The sequence below is a fragment of the Triturus cristatus genome, chromosome 7, assembly GCF_964204655.1.
Source record: "Triturus cristatus chromosome 7, aTriCri1.1, whole genome shotgun sequence".
Classification (NCBI taxonomy): Eukaryota; Metazoa; Chordata; class Amphibia; order Caudata; family Salamandridae; genus Triturus; species Triturus cristatus.
The window spans coordinates 535,032,479-535,053,980 of NC_140590.1; the positions used below are offsets into that span (position 1 = coordinate 535,032,479).

At 43.8% G+C, this 21,502-nt stretch overlaps 1 protein-coding gene across 6 annotated transcripts in view; it reads left to right on the forward strand.

Annotated features, from left to right (window-relative positions):
• The window catches only part of LOC146810040 (uncharacterized), a 48,677-nt gene that overhangs the window by 8,407 nt on the left and 18,768 nt on the right, over positions 1 to 21,502 (forward strand). For all 6 annotated transcript variants that reach the window (XM_085616921.1, XM_085616922.1, XM_085616925.1 and 3 more), the window contains exon 3: positions 6,032 to 6,222. In XM_085616921.1, the coding sequence (XP_085473047.1) occupies positions 6,032 to 6,222 (191 nt within the window). The remainder of the gene's footprint in view (positions 1 to 6,031; positions 6,223 to 21,502) is intronic.

Sequence of the window (21,502 nt, forward strand, 5' to 3'; positions counted from 1 at the left end):
AGAAGTCCTATCCTTTAAACCCCCACCTACTTTTATATCTTTTAGCAGACTCAAACATGTACTAGTAAAATGAACCCACCAACAGCAAACACAATATGGTCAGAAGGTATGTGGTGTCCTCAGAGTAGGGCACCTGGCCTCGGCAATCTTTTCCAACTAAAACAGGTGATGAGACTCCAGTCAATCGGACAGGACACTGGCAGGCCATCATGTTCAGGTAGGACCACTACAAGTCCCTCATTCCACTTCCTCAATCGATTATCTACTATTGGCATTATCTTGTGATGATGGGGCACCTGGGCTACCACATGTTTTTGAAGTAAAAACGAAATGCCTGTCCCTTCAGATTGAATCTCCTTCGCCTCTCTGGCCAGTCATAAAAGTTGATCTCTATCTCGATAGTTAAGAAATTTGGCCTGTGCCTCTGGTATAGGTCTTGGGGCCAGAGATCTGTGCGTCTCCGCAATGACCAACATCTTCGAGGAGGTGTCTGAGACAAAGCGGGTCAGTATCACTTTTTCGATATAATCTTTGGTGCGGCCCGTCACTGTAAACTCAGAGAATCCAGAATTTCACAAGCAAGCTTCCAAGTCCTCATTGTTTGACTTGATATGGTGGAGTTCCACCTGCATTTCTTTTACCGTGTTGGGTTGATGTGGGTGGTCATCCTCTGTCTGAGAATCTTTGTTTAGCGACAGCGATGCGCAAGTGTTTTGTCTAAGCGGTCTTTCATATAATTCATTCTTTGCGTTAGTCAATCGTAGAATGTATGGAGGTGAGGCTTGATTTCATCTCTCATAATAGGTCCTTGATGTCCCCCAACAAAAGGGAGTCTCCATCAGCTGTGACCCCTAGATGAGATGGACAGGCAGCCTCTATTTCTAGATGTCTGGCGCTCTTCCTGGCATCAAACACCAGACAGGATTGTTTAGTATCAGACTTGCCCACGGTGTGCTGGTGGGATGAGTTGTTGGGGGATTGGGAGTGGGGTGGGGGTTGTTGGGACCCCCAGGAAGCAAGATTTAATTGAAGCCCAGGTGGCTCCCCCTGTCTCAAGTTCTAAAACAAGTCCCTACTTGTGTATGGTATGAAGCCACCCATCTCTCCCGTAGACGAGCTATATTCGAGAAGGTGGTCCATGTGCAGTCTCCTCGTGTCAGGTGCTGTTTAAAGTATGAGGCAAGTGAGCCATGGCTCCAAGGCCTGTGGGAGGAGAGTCCAAGCAAGCAGCATTAGTTGTGGTTCAGCTGCAACCCCCCAATCCGCAATCCTGTAGCCTGCGCTCCACCCCACCTCACCTCTCAGCGGGCCCCCCGTCTTTGCGCCGCCAAGAGGCCCATCAATTTCACAGCAAGATTGGCTGTAGATAGGGTGTCCCAGTACCCCTACCAGCCACACAGTCCAGCAATTCGCCACCCTCGAGCCAACAGGGAGTGCCACAGGGCACTTGACTTCGGTCCACCACTCTGCTGCCTATGCGCAATCCTGATCGGGGGGAGGAGGGGCTCATGTTGCTGAACTTTGCAGGATGGTGCCAGCACCTTACAATATGTGGTCCACAGCTCCTCAAACAGGCTTTGCAGCCATGTCCGGCTGCCCCTGCCTGTGTAGCTGCAAGCAGCAGATTCTTCCAGCCAACATATTGTTCCTGTCGATTTTCACCTTCGGATTCTAGATACTCATGAACCATAGAGTACAGTACCCTGAGTCAAAGTTCTTCTCTCAGATATTTATGAAGTATAAAAGCAGATATCTGAACGCGAACAAGAGTACTTGCATACATTATGCTGACCTCTTGGAGAGAGGCTAGACAGCATGTAGAACAATGCAGTGATAGCTCAGTCTCAATCAAGCATTGGGATAGCCAGTAGGTCTCACTTTTGGGACCTATTGGCTTTGTCAATTGTTTTCTGCAATGCTGAACAGCATCCCCCATTGCTGTGCATGGCTAAATAAAAAATAAATAAACACTATTATGTAATTTTGTAGTCGCAAGCATGCTCATGGCTACAAGCTGCCGCAGCCTCTTTTTTTCTTTTTAATTCCCAATCCAACTATGATTGGCACATAAAAAGAAATAAAAACATGTTTTTTTGGGAAAGTGGGTGGCGGATCACGGAAGCACCACAGGGGCCAAGCAGGAAGAGTGAAACAAAACAGGTGGGGCAGCATGGTTCGGAGGGGGTAGACACCACTGGGGTCTGGAAGCAACACAGAGAGCACTTGGGGATCAACATGAAGTGCGAAGGGTGCGGGAGAAAAGCAAACTGGAGAGAGAGAAAGCATTTGTAGGTGGGTGAGGGTAGAAGCATATGGGACGAAAGCAGCATGGGCCAGAGGAGCATACGGGTGCATGGGAATCAGAGGGTGTGGGCGGGGGGGAAGCAAGAGAGAGCAGCCCAGATAGAGGAAGAGAAGTACACTTGGAAGACAGCTGGAACATACATGCAATCTGATAGAGCATTTAAACAAAAAGAAAAAAGTAGCACTTGAAAAAGCGAATAGTGTAAGGACACGGTAATGTGTCCATGCTCCAGGGGAGGGACAAACCAGAAGAAGAGGTGAAACCCACATACACTAATGAATAGGAAGTAAGCAAATGAAAGTGACAATTAAGTCAGCAAATGATAAGCAATGGACATGCTCCAAGACCATGTAAACCAACAATACCCATCTCAGCAGGCAGCAAATGCGCTATATAGTAGTATAGTAGGTGAGAGCCAAAAATGGGTATCTGGTGGTATACAGTCAGAAACTAAAAATAGCTTACCTTCCAGTACTGCTCACAACACAGCTTCTCAAACTCCCTCCCCAGAGCTACTTTTCTAACTGTTTGAAGACTTCTAATACATAAATATTAACCAAGTAAAATAACATTTATTGAACGCTCCCAAACAGGCCAACCATGAATTTACAAGTTAAGGTTTGGAGAGATTCTATTTAAAAAAATAAATAAAAAAAAATTAACATACAGAAGAGAATTAAAAAAATATATGTTTTGCTTATGCAAGAGCCACTGGATTTGTCAATGTCTTTTAGGTAGGTCGTACAGCAGCACAGCTGCTAAACAGCATAGCTGAAAGTTATTAAAAAAAAAAAAAAAAAAAAAGCTCTCTGACACGGCCAGCGCTGATCATGTGGGGCAATGATCTGTGTTTCTTGTATGGGGTTATTCTCTGCCTTCACAAAACTTTTCAGGAACAAAAGAAAAAAAATACTTTGTCTGGAAACGTAACCAACAAAAAAATAAAATACACATTTATGCATCAATGTTTTTTCATTGGGGACAGGAAATGTGAGCCAAAGGCTGAAAGGTTCTGTGCTAAACAAAAATTAAGCAATAATAACAAACATAAATGATACTTGGCATCCATAAATGCCTTTGGGGGCTTCAGTCTACTTAAAGCAGTCTGTTCTCAAAAGTAAGAAGGATCATGGAATGGCTGTGATGTCTGAAACTCACAATTACAAAACAAGCATTCAAGGAAAAAAGTAGCTTATTTAATTATCTTACCTCCGAGCTGAAGTTTGCTGTGCTTGTCCCCCATGCAGACTACGCCAACAAGGCTGTGGAGAACAGTGAGCGCAACGCTGTTGGCATGTTTTTAGCATCTTAAGACCCGTTGGCATGACTTTTGGGTTCTTTTTTCCTGGTTCAAAGGGAGGGGGCAAGCAACCAATGGGAAGGAGGATGAGGTGGGCGGCGGACAGGACAAGCAATAACGAGGGTGGGGTGGACCGGACCGGACAAGCAGCAACGCACAAGGGTAAGGAGGGAAAGGCAGCACTTTGAGAGGCAGGAGGGAAGTAGGAGGTGCAAGTAAAAGGAAAAACATATACCTCTGAAATTAAATGTGACAGAAGTCCAAATGTTAATTCAGAAAAACACACACTCTATAGAATCCGTCTAATACGAAGGGAGTGTGTTTATAGCTTCACCATCAATAAAAGCTGCAGGAGGCCAAAATGTATGTTTTGGAAACTGGTCAGGGGAACAAAGTTTCGTTATTGCTAGTACTTTGCTCTCAGCTTTGGCAAATACTAGGAAGCATGAGCTTCAACTTTGATGGTTTCAAGTTGTCTTGCAAGAAAAAGCACACAAAAAACCTAAGTATCACAATCCGATTGCAAGCAGCACATAAGAACCCTACTAAAGAAATCAGTCATTGCTTGGTCCACGCTTTAGGGAGGCAAGCAAACACATGGAGATAAAGTGAAGCTGACACACATTGACACATGCTCACCAATAAAAAGCAAGAAAATAAGAGTGATAATGAAGCCAACCAATGGTGAGTAATGGGTGGGGTAGAAGCCCCTTTTTAAGAGTAAATTATCCTTATTTTTTTTTTAAAGGAACAGATGTTGTCTCGGGCAGACCTAAAAAGGAACCATATTTTTTTACATATGACTGTTTGACAGGTTAAAGTATTATGATGTAAATTATAGTACACTTAGAACTATTTACTTTATTTTACAGATGTCATGGCACAGGTAGACTTGATCATGACCGCACATAACTTGAGAATGACTGAAGCCAGCAATATTTTGGATAACCATTACCATTTGTTTATGTTGATACATTTTATTTCAGCTCTGTGACACCCAAGGGCTTGTTAACACTTCAATGAGACCTAAATAAATCCACAAGAAAAGCAGTGCAAACTATAGCCTTTATTTAGGAAAGTGTTGGGTTTATAGCTTTTTCCTGAATTTGATCTTGTCTTGTATGTTTGTAAGGTCAGGTGGACGTGCATTCACAAGTGTAGGGTATGTTTGTTGAGATGGCAGCTGTGAGAGTAGATGCTATTTAGTTTAAAGAATCTTCAGGTGGAGCCCTAAAATGGATTGCCTGTTTCAAGTGCAGATTTTGGGGTTTTTCCATTTGAAGAAAATTGGACATTGTTCGTAAAATGCTTGGTGTAAAGTACATTTGATCTTAAATTTCAATGCATTTCTGCACAACATGAAAGGGAAGAGCGGTTCTGATGTGGCCCCTGCAGCACCTCTACAATGGTACAAGGATCATCAGAGCATCTAGTCTTTGGGAGATAACCAAATAAGGTTACCACTTCGTAGAGCATTATAAACACGAATAGGAATCTTGATTACAACACTTTAGGCTCGAAAGATATATTCTTGTTGCACTGGACCCCTGGACCCCTGGAGTTTTCACCATAGGCACCGGACGATGACCATAATGCCACTTTCTTTTGATCACTTTGTGCTTTGAAATTTGTGGATCTATTTTATCTAATGCAATAGTACGTTACTACAAAAACATTAGAACATTGGTAAGCTTAATTTGTGAGATGACAATGTTTTGAAAGCATTACATAGCTCATAATGACTTGCACGAATGAGTGAACTACTTAAGAGAAGCACAGCTTCACTTATAATATTGACACATCTATTCATTTCAAATGATTATTCACTCTAAAAGCACGTGTGATGAAGGGTGCCCAGACCTCTCTGAGTTCTGGCCATTATCTCCCATCCCAGAGATGACCCCCTATTTTTGACTATCGCAATGGGAAGTATGAAAACACTCTTTGCAGCAGAACGCTACCACTCTATTCCTGACAGCATCCCATTTCTGTTGATAGTTACGCTTCTTATCTAGAACTTCTTGCTTTTATTGTCCCTCTCTCCACCAGCCCTTAGCTCATCCCATACCTGTTGGCTCTTATCCTTGTATGGATGATATCATTCAGTTCCTCTTGTCTCAAGTCCTGCCATCCACTTGTTAACCACATTCTTGAGGTTCTCACATTCCTATCCCCAAGATTGTCCAAAGCATTTTAGGTAACACGTCCATTACTGAGAGCACTTGATGTCTATTGTCCCTCAACATGCCTTAGCTAAAGTACCCCTCTTATAATTTTGTTTTTTCCTCCCATTTGTAAAATACCATATATAAGATCGCCATTAATTGGCATTCAATAATTCTTCCCTTACCGCCATCCCCACGTCTTCTGCTGCCACCCCTCAACACTTCCCCACCAGAATGATCAGTTTGTTTTCCTGTCCCTAGGTATGGCACTGAGTCACTGTACATGGAGAAGGAGGACCTTCTCCATCAGGTTATGGAGCTGGAAGCGGGAAAGAGCCTACCAATGGCCGCTGAGAACCACTACAAGGAAAATCCAGATGATGCAGTGGCAGTAACCATTACAGAGGAGACGCTGAGGAAAGCTCAAGAAGACAGCCTATGGCAGCAACCAGGTTTGGATACCCCTTGATCATCCTATAGAACAGGTCAAGCTGCCAGTATGTGATTGCCAGTTTTGCCTTTTGCATCTAAGAACAACCTGAGAGTCTTAAATGATGTTAGAGTACTTTTCCAAACCCAAGTAGACAGAGTCACACTAAAAAATATTCTCCAATGCCTGTTGTCTATTGTTAATGATGCAGTACTAGGTAAAGATAACTGTTTTTATTCCTACAATGGACGACCCTTTTAAGAACAGCATTCTGTTGCACTGTATCATTGAAGGGAATAAAAGATTCCTCCCAGTGCTCTTTGGTTCTCCTTACCCTTTTTCCAGCGAGGCAGGAGTAGCCTTCTTGCAGACGGGAGTGATAAAAAAACCTTTTCTTAAATACAAAAATGCTGTAATATTAAAACTTTAATTGCCCCCCTCCAGGTTCTTCATTAAGTGTTTTTCTTTTTTTTCTTTCACCTTTCATGCTTTTTGGCTGAGGTCAGGGCTTCTTTCTTTGGGCACTTCCTCCATCTTGTACAGTACTTTGTTTCTTTCGCCCTTTCTAAAAAGAATGGGGTCTCAATTTATCTGTATCTGTAATTGGATAAGGAAGGCGAAACATTGCCCCTTCTTCCCATGTTCTTGCCACTAGGCCTAAAGCATTACATTAAGTGGTGTTTACCCTCACACAGCTTGACTGCCATGTCGGGAGAACTTTAATTCAGAGGGGGCTCCCCTGTGAAGTACGTGGAGGGACCACCCCTCACACCCATACAGACTTTCATCACAGTGGACCCATTGATCAGCAGGGAATGTGGGACGCTGTATTACACTCCTGCTTTCATGCTGCAAGTTTTTTCATTTTTGTCCTGGAATTCAACCCACGTTATAGCGAACCGATCTCTTGTTGGTGGTCTATGTTGTGACCAGAACCGAAAAAAACTCCCAACTTCAGTGCTAGATAGAAGCTATTGTAAAAATCTAATAGTGGCCTGGGTCTAATCCTTGAGCTTGCATTGCCAAACGGTAGGTATTTGAAGGTTTCTCTGTGAGTTTTGGATCCTTGTATAAATTGTTCAGGAGAAATATGCTCCATGCGCATGCCGGTCTATTTACCACCTAGAAGGAAAATCTCTTCCTCTTTGGGTCTTGCAGTACTGGGTGACCTTTCATCTTATCAATGATATCAAAGTACCAGAGGCACGCTTCTTCTTATCTACGAGTTTAAACACTATCACTGTGGAGTGAATGATGCATCTAAAGCTAGGTCCAAAAAGAAGATAGCTGGGTATGTGTGCAAATTGATCTCTCTGTGGTTCAGCCAGTCCTCCATAAGTGTCCTTGTTGCTTTTGTTTCCACATGAGCTTTTGCAAATCCAATGCTAGAGAAGTAGTATTCTAGCTTACAGTTTCTCACAGATTTTGGTTCAGCAAATCTTTTGACTTCAGACAAAACCCTGTGTCCCCAGAGATTTAACCATATACCTTAATACTGAGCATCCTTGGCGATTTTGTCCAACATTCTGCTTCTTTCCTGAAAAACACCAGTATTTCTCAAATCTCTTTGATCTTGTTGTCTGGACACGTTACAGAGGTTGTTTTGAGATGGAATTCATGAAGAAGTGAGGGGGAGTTCTTTGCAGCACAAATTTAAAAATAAGACACCATAACCAGATGTGACCCCCCCTTCCCTTTTTCAAATGTTGCATCACAGCATGTGTCAGATCAGCACTCGTTAAAGACTTGTGAGCGACTCAGAGTCTTATCCTGTGCCTTCCCCTCTTAATAATAAAGCTTAAGTAGATTCAGACATTTACTCCCTTGAAGGGAATTGGGGGTTCTTGCAGGAGACAAAAGCAACCTGTACTCAATGCTGGCTTAGTCAAAACGAAATGATCTATTCCTCAGTATTACTATGCATTGGTTAAAAAAATGTCAGACAGGAAAAAAATCGCACCAAAAGACTTTCCTTTCTTTTAGAGAAAATAAAGCTGAAACAGTGATATTATGTTGCAATCTCCGAAACTGGAACAAAATAGAAACTGCAGAGGAATTTGTTTTGAGTTTGTGAAGTGGAAAATTTGCTAATCAGCAGTTGAAGATCGGTTAAGACATGAAATGATGAGGTGTTAAAGTGCTTTTCTGCAGGTAACACGCTACTCCGGAAACCAAAACGGATTAGTGGGGGAATTAGTATAGGGAAATTTGAAATTATTTTGAGTGGTTGACATTTTAGTCTGTTATTTGGATTAAAAAGGAATAGTGGAGGGATAGAAGAGGGAAGGGTCTTGGAAGTTTTTTTGGGGTGGAGTTCATAGCAGTAGGAGGAGGTTTGGGATGAGTAAAGGGGAGGTGGAGGGGGAAGAGTCAGAAGGAATGGTTTAGAAATTCTTTTTTTGGGAGATGTGAATAGTAAAAGAGGTATGATGTGATGCAAGGAGGGAATATTCTAAAAATGGTTATTTGGGGGATCATAGTAATACAATGGGGTTTGGAATGAGTGAGTGAGTGGAGATGGAGTATATATTGAGAGAGGTATATAGGGTGAGAAATAGGGTAGTGCATTGGAAAGAGTAGTACAGTGAAGTTTGAGATGAATCAGAGTGGAGGTAGAGGATTTATTGAGAGAGGTATAGGGTGAGAAATAGGGCAGTGCATTGAAGAGAGTAGTAGAATGAGGTTTGAGGTGAGTCAGAGTGGAAGTAGAGGATATATTGTGAGAGGTATAGGGTCAGATATAGGGCATTGCATTGGAGATGCTGAATTAGAAGCAAAGTAATACATTTAAAGATACATAAGTGCACATATGTATAAAGATGGTAATATATGTAGATTTAAATTGTATTTAATAAACTCAGACTTTCAAGTGTTGCTGTACTTTATTTTATTTATTTTTATTAAAAGAATTATGTAATTCAATAGTGAATCAATTGTAGATCGTTATGATAAAAGATGTACTTATTATGCAGTCACCTATATACATGTTAACATGGAATAATATAACCATAAGTAATATGTCCATTTGTTAAGCAGAACTAACGACTATCTATATATTTAAAAACATAATTATTATACATGTTTATACAAAGCAATACATATTTGTAGGTACACATCTATAGTCCAAATAAATGCTTTTATACAGAGGGATATGCTGTAGATTTATGTTTGTGTGTGGTGGTTATGTGGGGAAGAGCCAACTCTTGAGTAATCTTCTGAAGATAAAGTAGTTATCCGTGGATCTTAAGTTTGGGGATAAAGATTTCCATAGTTTGGCTGCTTGAACAGAGAAGGATGTGCCACCTATGGTTTTTTTTCTTGTATGGTGGGATTTTTAGGTGAGGTGCCAATCTAGAGCAGAGGTTCCTTTGTTGAATGTATTTAGTGATTTTATTCCTGCTGAAGAGCGGTCCTTCGTGAGTGATACTAAGCGGCTTGAATGTGGATCTTCTGGCAACCATTAACTAATGTAGGGCTTTCAAGGCAGGGGAGATGTGGGCTTGTGGCTTTATAAATAAGAGTATTCTGCCATCAGTGTTTTGAATCTGTTGTAGTCTTTTCATAGTTCTTAAAGATGATCCGTGGTAGAGGCTATTGGCGTGATCGAGTTTAGACAGAACAAGAGAGAGAGTAGCCTGGACCTTGTGTGGAGATCCCAGGTGGGGGAAGATGGGTTGCAGAGTTTTTATGGTAACAAATCTTGATCTTGCTAGTTTGTCCACTTAGGCCTTCATTGATAGCTTTGATTCCATGGTAATTCAGAGATTTCTTACTTCCTTTGATACTTTAGGTGGTGTTCCCAGATCATCAGGCCAGGCGGCGAGTGGGTCATACGTTTTCCAATCGCCACACATGAGTATTTCTGTTTTTGGAAGCATTCAGTTTGAGATGGCTCCATGTCATCCATTGATCCACAGCTCTGAGAAAACTGAAAATGTGTGAGTTTCCAATGTCTTTGGATCTTTTTAGTTTAAGGAGCATTTGTGTGTCAACTGCATAGTTATAGCATGTGAGGTGAAACTGATTGATCAGTGCCAGTAATGACTTCATGTAAATGTTGGGAAGCATGGGTAAGATGATAGAGCCTCGAGGCACCCTTGCTTTTGTGAAGTACGGTTTGGATGAGAAAGGCAGGGTATGGATGACATTAGTTCTGTTGCGAAGGGAGGATGTGATCCAATTGACAGCAGTCCCCTCTGCCGGATTTGTAGAGTCTTTGTATTAGAGTGTCATGGTTAGCCATATCAAAGGCAGCTGAGAGGTCCAAGACCAGCACTGCAGCAACCCCATACCGGTCAGCTGTGTTCTGAAGGTCATCCCAGATGGCAACGTGGGCAGATTCTGTGCCTGCTCCTGGACGGAATCCTGTTTGGAAGTCGGAAATTATGGATTTATCTTCAATGAATTGTGACATCTGGGCGAATGCTGCACTTTCTATCAGTTTGTCCTGAAAACGTCCATTTGTTTCAGTAAAAGCTCCTAACACGGAGTAGTCATTCTTGATGACAGGCAATGAATCCCAGTTATGACCTTTGCAGGGGAGCACCAGAAGGTAGTCTTCCCCAAAAGGGATGCATGTATAAGGGAAACACCCCCCCCCTTTTTTGTTGTTTGTTCTTGTGGCCCCCTACCTTGACAGCTGCTTACTCTTACAAACTACTGTTGGAGGCCGAGCGGCCTTCCACTGTTATGGGTAAACTTTGTACCTTCTAGGAGTTTTATTATCCTCCTCGACTGAATACCTTGGATATTTCTATTATCATTGTCGATTTCATATTTGAGGAACTTTACCTCATTATCTCCGAGTTATATATACCCCTCCTGATGAGGATTGCACATTTGCGATCCCCGCGTCTCCCCATATCTGGCCTTTCTTTTCCTTTCCTTTTCCCCCCGGGTTTAACTTAATTGCACCCTGGGTTAGTTCCACGGCCCATATCCCCTGCTTAACACGCCTCTTTGGCATTATTAGCGGGATGCCTTAGATTGCATTACGGGTTTTAGCCCCCGGCGCCCCTCCGTTATAAGATGGCCGCCACATTTACCAGCTACCTGCTTCACTTTCGTGACATCCTCCGACGGTCACATGACCGCATCAACGTCACTTCCCCGTTCTGAACACTTTTATGCATCAGCCGCCAGCTTCCGGTTACCATCCCAGTTCCGGCGGCTGGGTAGGTGCTTTACCTGTAGCGTCTCTACACGCTGGTGAGTACCTCGCTATTTTATTTTCGGAGACGCGCTTTTCTCTGAGACTCTCCTCAGGTGAGATTGTGATTTGGAATTCGACCGGATCTCGCGGTGGAACATACTAGACATGGCACTACTCACTATGACCACTCTTTGTATCCCAGACGGGCCGGTTCATGCAGTCGGCGGTGTGGAGGGTGATTGGTTACTATACCTCGTTTCCTCCACAGCGCTTCCCTGCTGACAACCCTAATCTGTGAACACAGTGTTCGTGGCTGCATTTTGTACCCCATGTTGATGAGTGTACCGCGTCTGCGACTTTTCTCTGTACTCCCCTGAGCGGTCCTCTGCCAGCCGTACTCCCCCGTTTTTAACCTGCTCCCCTTCCCCATGTAACCTTCCCTGCTAACTTGCTTCTTTTATACATTACCGGTCCACATTCTAAGGACCCAAATTGGAGTCAGTTTTTACCCGCCGGTAACTGTTGTAAGACCTCCTTGTCAGCAGCTTTGGTGAGTCCTTACAGTCTATTACTGACTCTTCCTTACTGCAACCCCCCTCCCTCGTATCACTAAGAGATATTCCAGTACTAATTTACTCACTGGCATCCAGGAGCTTATGATGGCCCCCTATCTTTCTTGTTTTTATTGGCATCAAACCCCCCCCCTTTTTGAATGGAGATGAGATCTGTACTTTGTGTGAGTGCACTTACACGTATTGTAAATTGATACTTGTATAGCGCACTACTCACCCGCAAGGGTCTCAAGGCGCTTGTACGAATACCGCTGTGGAACCCATCCTGGCTTTCCCTGTGAGGCGTCCACTCCTGGGCACCCCCAAGGTGGAGGCCAGGCATCCTTAGCGTTGTGGGGGCCGTTGTGGAGATTAAGCAAGCTATTGCCCAGAGTTGCAGAGTGGGACTCCATGATTGGAATGGCACCGAGGTGAGAATTATCAGGTCCGTGGAATTTTGAGCCCAAGATCCGCCGAGGAGGGGAATTGAACCCTGGTCCCGGGCTAGAACTCTGCATCAGGGTCTGCCGCTCTAATCATTGAGCCACACTTCTCCACTGGTATTGTTTATTGCTATTTCACATTTCTCGTTGCAGGATACCTTACCAAGCCTGTGTGGTATGTAGAGTCTTCACATATCCACATAATGTAGATAGTTCCACCACTGATCCTGAGGAAGTGCCCTGACCGCTATGGCTACTATGGCACGAAACATGTAGATCCCATTGAGAGTAGGGTACACATAACTAGATTCATTACCTCTAGCTCTAAATACCCACCTCAATCACTTTTTAATTAGGCTGTTTACCACCATAATAAAGTGTCTTAGTGGACAAACAGAACCTATTTTATATTCACTAGACTTACATCTACACACACTAGGGCCCCTACCCCCACTGCACCCATCGGCGGGAACAAAAGATCCCCAACTTTGGGTGCCTGTCAGGTATTGCAGCGCCGACCTGACGAGGGGCAGGCTCAAATGATGAAGCATGACACCTAGCTTGCTGGGTGTGTGAGAGCCCTAGTTCCAACAAGGGATTCCCCCCCTTTCTTCACGACCTGCTTATCTTACAGCCAGGCCCACTTGGTACCGCCTACACGGGATAGTACATTTTCTTATCTTCTCTAGAGGAACTCTGTACCTTTTTCTTGCATATAACCTTGATGGGGTATGTACATTGGACCTCATTAAACTTGCCTCTCTGTCCCCATTGTTGTTGATATGCATGTATAAGAAGCATTTGTGTCCATCAACTATGAGAACGCAGCTGGTCACCTAATAGACTGAGAGGATGGGCAGCAGTAACCCACACTAAAATATTTATAGGGGTCTTGACATTTCTGTTAGTCCCTTGAGATCACTCAAAATGAATGTGTGTTTTTTTTCCTCAGAATAATCCCATGGTGCCTGCCAGGTTAGGGCGCAAGCTGTTGCTGGGTGGAGCACAACTTGCTGTGCTCAGGAAAACCAAGCCACTTAAACAGGTGCTTTTGTTGCAGCTATCCCACGGCCTCGAAGGAAGTGTATATGACTCTGAATCCTCCCAAACATCAGCAGGGTCTCCAAAGATTCGGGCCCAGGGGCTTCTATATGCAGATTGTCACATCCACCAAGTTATGACAGTCTGCATGCTACATTGACGATGTCCTTGCAGGCTGCTCTCCCTACAATGTGTTGTTTACATACCTCATACAAGTACAAGCACAATTCACACTATCAGGTGGAAGTTAATGGATTGGATTATCAACAAAACAGTCAGTTGACACCATACAATAGCCTCTCTGTGCATAGTGAGGGGAGTATTGGCCACCCTCCATTTTGTTGCTTCTTGTAAGCACTGGATTTTGTCTATATCAGCATATCCGAATAGAGCAAGTTTTATATTTATACAAAAAACCTATATGTGATTGTAATTTTCTTTTCTTAGAAAGGAACACTTCAGGTTTTGTCAACTATGGGGCCTTTTATGATATTCTTCAAAAACAGGATGGCCTTCCGAAGAAATTCCCTCAGAAAGAAGACCTAATTCTTCCTATTTCACCGTAGGTCACATTTGTCCTCGGCTGAGGAAACCATGCATAATCAGAATGTCTCCAGCAATAGTGAGGTGGTGGAATGGCCACTGAACTATTGCTGTTAGACCTGTTGGTGGCCTTAGACATGGGGAAAGACCCTACCTTGGGGGAACAGATGATATCCAGTAGAGGTAAAACGTAAGGAGGTCCTTATGTGGGTAGAATCCTACTTAGTAGAAAGAATGCAAGATATAGCATCCTGATTGTGCCGTGTTGAAGATGTCTCCAAAGCATTAACATCTTATTTTTTTTTTAAAAAGCCATTCCTTTGTCATTTAAAACAATTTATCACTCACGTTGGACAAACTTAAGCAGCTAAGTATCAAATGCAACTGTTAATAAGGAAACATTTATGGTCACCGGTATTTCCAATTTTTAGACCTCACTTTGAAATATTAGGCAAGAGCAATTCAGTGCCCATGACCATTCTCACCCCATTCATCAATCCTACTGGACCTCTCGTCTGTCTTCAATACCACTAGTCAGTCAGTCAAAAATCTTTATTCGGCTGAATACCAGCCATAAAAGAACAATATTTCAAGAAAATTAGCACAATAAAATTTAACCAACATGATCAATGCAAAGAAAGTCATTTTCCAACAATATTACGGAGCCGAACTGCAGAGGAAATGTACTTATAAATCATCAAACAGGTAAATTAATCATTTGAAAGAAGTAAATAATATAATGCAGGCTGACACTTTCTTATGTTTAAAAATCTTAACAATGGTTTTAAAAAGGCACGCCTTGGATTAAGATAAAGTTTGCAAAAAAATATAAAGTGCAAGGTGCTCTGTGCGGACACTGAGTCACATGGACACAATTCTAATTTGGCATCGCAATATGCGTCGCGTGGATATGAGACCAAGAGATGAGAAATGCCCATCCTAAACCTAATCAGATAAAACATTTTGGCATGATTAAAATAAAAAGAAAGGTAGGATTCAATTCTTGGGGAGCTGACTAACAATTAGTGCTCTACAACCCTTTTTTTAACCATCTCTTGACTGTCTCTAGCATGCTTCAGATGAGAAAAAAAGTCTCTTTTCAGCTTGGCTCTTGGGATTGCGGATATGTTTCCGGCAGTGTCAAAACAATCCTGCAGTCCCAACTTCTCCAATTGTTCTTGTATATAAGAAAACCAGGGAATTGTTTTCACACAGTCCAGCTTCAAACAGTCCAAAATGATATCACGGTTCAGAACTGGTTCCTCTTTTACCCAAATGTTGTGCCATAGCATCAAAGGTTCTAATTGTGTGCGAAAAGATAATGGTATTACACCCAGTTCATTATTACAAATGGTAGCAGGGGTGCTTTTGGGTACTGTCAACACATGTTTTAAGATCATATTTTCTGCTCTCTGAAGTCCCCAGACTCCGGCACCATACAAAGTAACAGCGCACGTGCGTGCTTTGTAGATAACGATGATGGCTTTTATGTGGCAAGAGCCTAATTTTTTTGTGAATCTAAAAACGGCCTCAACATTTTTGTTAAAACCTCCAAGCCTTGCGTCGACTAGGTGAGACCAAGAGATTTTTCATTCAAAAGGATGCCTAAATAAGAAAAGGTTGGCACCTGAAGCAATTTTTCATTCTTTATGTTAAGGATTTTGTTTTTGAGGGGGATTTGCCACCCACCATAACGTGTGATTTTGCAACATTAGTTTTTAGGCCAAGGTCACTCATAAAATCGTTAAACTGGTTAAAAGCCTTTGAAATCCCACCCCAGTTCTCAACATTAAAACAGTCACCAGCGTATAATAATGCTGGAAGGGACCTCCGGCCTATCAGGGGTGCATCTACATTTCCAATTCTGATGTGGCTTTCTAAATCATTTATATATAAACAAAATAAAAAAGGGGCAAGTACACATCCCTGGCGGACCCCACAATCCATCTTTATTGGTGAGGTGAGTTCGCCATCTGCTCCGTATCGCACTCTCCCTGTGACTCCCTGGTGCATAGATGCTAAAAAGTGGACAATAGATGATTCCATGCCCATAAGCAGCATTTTCTCCCAGAGCCTCCCCCTCTGAACCCAGTCAAAGGCAGAAGTCAAGTCCATAAACCCGAGGTATAAAGACCCTGACGTAGCCGTAGTGTATTTGCCAATGACCAGATGCAGATTAAGGCACTGTTCTACAGTGCCCAAGCCTTTCCTAAAGCCATATTGAACATCAGAAAACTTCCAGTTTTCTGCTATCCATGTCTCCAACCTCTCTAATATTACTCGTCCCATGATCTTACAGGAGAAATCAATTAAAGATATTGGTCGGTAACATTTGGGGTCCGACCTGTCTGCCTTTTTAGGTCTCAGCTAGTGTGGGCTGCGCACATGCGCAGTCTTGCTGGCGAGATTTAACGTTTTAGGTATATTCTGTAAGGGGCTTTAAGCCCCGCCCCTCTTTTCCATTGGCTGGCGTCACCGTTTATGCTAAACGGTGGCCAGCCATTGGAAAAGAGCTTGTTGTGACGTTTTCCTTTGGCTTTTTGAGCCATCCCATTTGGACGGCCTCACCCGCTTTCCTTCTGAAGTAAAAGGTTTCTTATCTTTATGGAGCCAAACACATGGCCCCATAAAGATAGGAAACCTTTTACTTCTGAAGGAAAGCAGGCGAGGCCGTCCAAGAGGGAAGGGCGAAAAAAGCCAAAAGTCTACGTCATGGCGAGCGCTTGTTTTAATGATGTTTTAGTAAGTCCCGTGAGTGACGCGTCAGAGGTCCCTGTGATCAGAGCGCTTGTGATCGGAGGGTTTTGTGTTGATTTATTTTCGTCTCCTCAAATAATCGTACAATGTCCCGTGCAACCGAAGGGCTTGCTATTTAAAAACCCCACTAGTAAAGCAGCCGCCTCAGTGAATGTTTTATAATGTAAACTTGTTTATTGCAAACGTGCGGCAGCCAAGTTTAGACACCTGCATTTGATTTGATTTAATTTTGTGGCATCTGCTTGCATTACACAAAGAGAAGCAATGAAAGCCCCGCCTGTTGGGTTTGTCAATACTTGATACGTTTGTGATTTTAAGGGCGCACAACTGAGTGAGAGCTGTAGGGGTACATGAGCTGTGTGCCCTCCCCCTCTCTCCCTCAAATTGGACAGAGCACACGTCTTTGAGGCTGGCAGGACAAGCACTGTCTGCTCCTGCTTCTTGGCGCTACAATTGCAGTTTTCTATAGCGCGACCTCGACCCGAGGGTATTTGGAGCGCTTTACATGAGCACCAGTTGTGTTACACGAGGACACATTCATCTTTGCTCGCGGGGGGGGGGGGGAATAGGTGATTTGGCCAGAATCACAGGATGTTTAGAGTCATTGCCGAGACTCGAACCTACCCGATCCTCCGCTCCGAAGTCGTCTGCTCTGGGTGTTAGGCCACATCCTCCCCAGGTGCCTGTGCGGCTGAACTCTGCTGCCACGAGGCGCTCTCTTGCACCAGGATGTTGAAATCACTGCAGACCAGGCAGTCTGTTGTAGATAGATGCTGAGAAGGGACATAGAGATGGTGAGGTGGTCTGGTCAGGAGCATGTGTGGTTTGCGTTAGATTGCTGGTGCTGTTGAGAAGACGAGGTCATAGTTGTGGCGTTTGAAGCGTGTTGGTTGAGCGATGTGTTGTATCGTGTTGACTGTGTCGATGAGGTAGGTGAGGGTGTCTCTTGTGTTTTTGAGCTTTGGTTTTCTGGGAAGGTGAAGTTACACAAGGGGGTGGTGTGGGTGTGTCTGAAAGATGAGGTGGTGAGACCACCCGAGAATTAATCAATTATGATCTTATACGCCCAAGGAGTCTTTGGCGTTGAGTGTTACTTGCATAAGGTGCAGGATGATTTACGGATGATAGCGAAGCCTCCTCCCTTCTTTTGTGCACAGTCCACACGATAGCTGCTGTAGCCTGTGTGGAGATGGTTCCTAGGATGTGTGATGATGTGGGTGTGCGCCATGTTTTTGTGATGAGGAGGGTGTCAAGCTTGTCATAGCTGATGCGATCTGCGACGTCTGGTGCATGGAGTATGCTGAGTGAGCATTAATGAGCATGAGTTGGAATGTGTGTTCTGTAGTTATGTTTATAGGTTTCTAAAGCGCTCGAATGCCGAGGCGTCTTGGCGCTGAGGTGTAGTAGCAGGGAGCATCAGAGAGTCACTCATATGGTTTCAAAAAGGCGAGTTTTTAATCCTTTCCTGAAGGCCTGGAGGTCGGGTTGCAGTCTCATGGCTAGAGGCAAGTTATTCCACAGTCTGGCCGCACAATATGTGATCGTCCGACCTCCCCAGCGTGACCTTCTGATTTTTGGGACTCTAACAAGACCCTGCGTAGCTGATCTAAAGGGGCGTTCAGGGACATAGGGTACAAAAAAGTTCTCTAGATCCTCTGTAGCGCCACCATATATTGCCTTGTGCACATAAGTGATCGCCTTAAATTCCACACGTTGTTTTATGGGTAACCAGTGGAGAGATCTTAGTCCTACTGAGGTTGGTTGTCCTCTATTAAGACCCAGCAGCAGCCTAGCCGCTGCGTTCTGTAGTGATTGCAGCTTCAGCAACTGACACTTATCAATCCCCTAAAATAGGGCATTGGAATAGTCCAGCTTCGAAAGAAATAGGGCCACCATCACAGTTTTTTTGAGTTCTAGTGGTATGAAAGGAAACACCTTTCTCAGAGTTTTCAAAAGATAGTAACATGAGGATACAAGACTGTTAACCTGGGCTCCCAGATTGAGTTACTTGTCAAAGAGGACAGCCAGATTTCTAACTTTTCCTACTGGAGTCGGACATATACCTGCCTCTGACGGCCACCATGATGTGTTCCACAGGGGCAAACCCGGCCCAAACTCTTATCACCTCAGTCTTATCCGTGTTTATCTTTAGATAATTCTGACCCATCCAGGACATGATCTCTGTGAGGCAAGAATGGAATCTGCCTGCTACAGCTCCACACTGATTGTTGGTGGCTAGGACAAGTTGGGAGTCATCGGCATACGAAACTAGGACAAAGCCATGTTTCCTGACAAGATCAGCCAAAGGTGTCATTTATACATTAAACAGAGTGGGAGACAGGGCTGACCCCTGTGGAACTCCACAGGGAAGGAAAAAGTCATCTGAAGTCATACCTTCCCAGAACAGCTTCTGCTCCCTGCTGCTGAGAAAGGATACCAGAAGGGTAAGGGCTGTTCCTCCTATCCCAATTTCCCTCAGCCGCTGTGCAAGGGCCAACTGATTGATGGTATCAAAGGCAGCCGACAGATCAAGAAGTACCAGAATTGCCTTTCCACCACTGTCGACTGCCCTACGGATCTCTTCAGCTGCCTTAACCAGCGCTGATTCCGTCGAATGACGTGGCCGAAAGCCGTGTTGGGACGAGTCTAACAGACTGTTAGAGTCTAGATAGGCTGTAAGCGCTTTGTTTAGATATTTCTCCAACACCTTAGCTGCAAAAGGAAGGCCGGCGATGGGGCGGTAGTTATTAACATTGGCTGGATCCAAACTAGGTTTTTTTAAAAGGGGAGTAATGGCCGCGCGTTTCCAAATAGCAGGGTACTGACCAGATGTTATAATTTGATTCAGAATCGGAGTAAGATATTTGCAAATCGGATCGGCTACACGATGCATGAAAGAGGGGGGGGCATGGGTCAGTTGGGGCTCCGGATTTCAGGGAAAGCAAAATGCCATTAACCTCATCTTTGCTCATCGGCTGAAAACTATTCAGCCTACATGAGAGCTGTGTGAGGGACACCGGCGTATTCTGAGATTGTGTGGAATTAGAAAATTTACCATAGATTCCCTTAACCTTCTCTTGAAAGTGTTCTGCAAGGGCGTTAAAGAAAGTCTGGTCTGGCTTGAAAGTATTGATTTGCTGAGGCTTCATCAGTGAGTTAACTTTTTTAAACAGTTCTCTGGAGCAGTTACCCGCCTCTTTAATTTTAACTGAAAAAAAGTCTTTTTTGGCCGCCACTATTGCCTCCTTATATTCATGAATTGCGAGATTGTATAACGTTTTCTTTGAATTATCATAGTTAATCCTCCAGAGGCGCTCCGCCTTTCTGCAAGTAATCTTTAAGCTTTTAAGTTCAGTAGTATACCACGGGGAGGATAACTTCCCTTTCTGTATTTTTACTAGCTTTACTGGTGCAACCTTGTCTGCTGCTCCCAGAATCCAGTTATTAAACTGCTGTATTATGGTGTTGTTATCGCCGTTTAATCCAGTGGGGCCTGGACCTAAGGCTGATTCAAAGACTCCCTCCTTTACTTTGTCCCAACGTCTAATGGGAGTTTTAGTCAAGCTTGCTTGTACTGTAAGCCGCCTTTTAAGACTTAAGTTTAAAATAAATGGCCTTGTGGTCAGTCCATGGTAGCTCCACTACATTAGAGAGCGAGATATCTGCCTCATTAGTAAAAATCCCATCCAGCATATGACCAGCTGTGTGCGTGGGACCTACTATTATCTGTATTAGATTGAGGGCTGCCATATTATCTAAAAGTCTTGCGGCTTCAAAATTATTATTCAGCTCCAAATGATAGTTGAAGTCGCCCAGGACCGTAAAAGAATGAGAGTCAGTATACGATTCTAAAAGCGTCGTCCGTGTTTGCGTGAAAGTTCCTCTTGGACCCGGGGGTCTGTATATATAAATACCCTAGAACATCTGCAAGTTATGAACTTTTATGCGAAATTGCAGCGCTTCTGCTGGGAGAGTCAGGATGCTTTCTATATGAACTTTAAAATTAGCTCGATGGATAATGGCTATCCCTCCACCTTTCCCTATTTCTCTGTTTTGCGACAGATATGCATATCCATCCGGAACTGCAATTTTCCAGTCCGGGACAGAAGAGTTATCTGTCCAGGTTTCAGTTAAAAAAACAATGTCTGGAGCGGAGGAGCGGATAAGGTCCTCCACTTCATACCTATGCTTAACCATAGAGCGAGCATTTAACAGGACACATTTAAAATAATCAGAGGTGGTTACTTCAGGGATTGTGGGGACTTGCTCCAAGGCCTTAACAACGGGGCGTGACTCTAAATAAATGTCTGGAGGGATATCCTCCGCCATTCCCCTCCGGCCTTTGCACTGCCTACCCTTACACTGCCTGTGTTGATCTAATTGAAAGAAACACCTAGGACAACTAACTGCAGCTCTCGTGTCCGAAAAAGTCAGTGAATTCTGAGGTACACAAACAGTAGGTCTTAAGCTCAGAAGAGTCTGTCTATCATACCATATGAGTCTATTTGGTCCAGGGGTTGTAGCGCTGGTCGCGCTACGGGCGCCGACTGGCGCAGACGGGCTTGCCTTTAGTTAAAGAGGTGTGTGCAGTAGTTAGTGGGGCGTGTACAAGGTTGTGTATGTGTAGCGCCAATGCTATGCGAGTGTCTGGCTTGTCTGTATCTCGGCGTGGGGGTTGATGGTATGCGGGGCTGGGTGACATACAGGGGTTACTGGCACAAACAGTCAGTGCTTTTGTCTGAGTCAGCGCTTTGCTGGGGTGCCCATAGGAGTTGACTGAAGTAAGGAGAAGGCAGGAAGTGATGTCACTTCCTG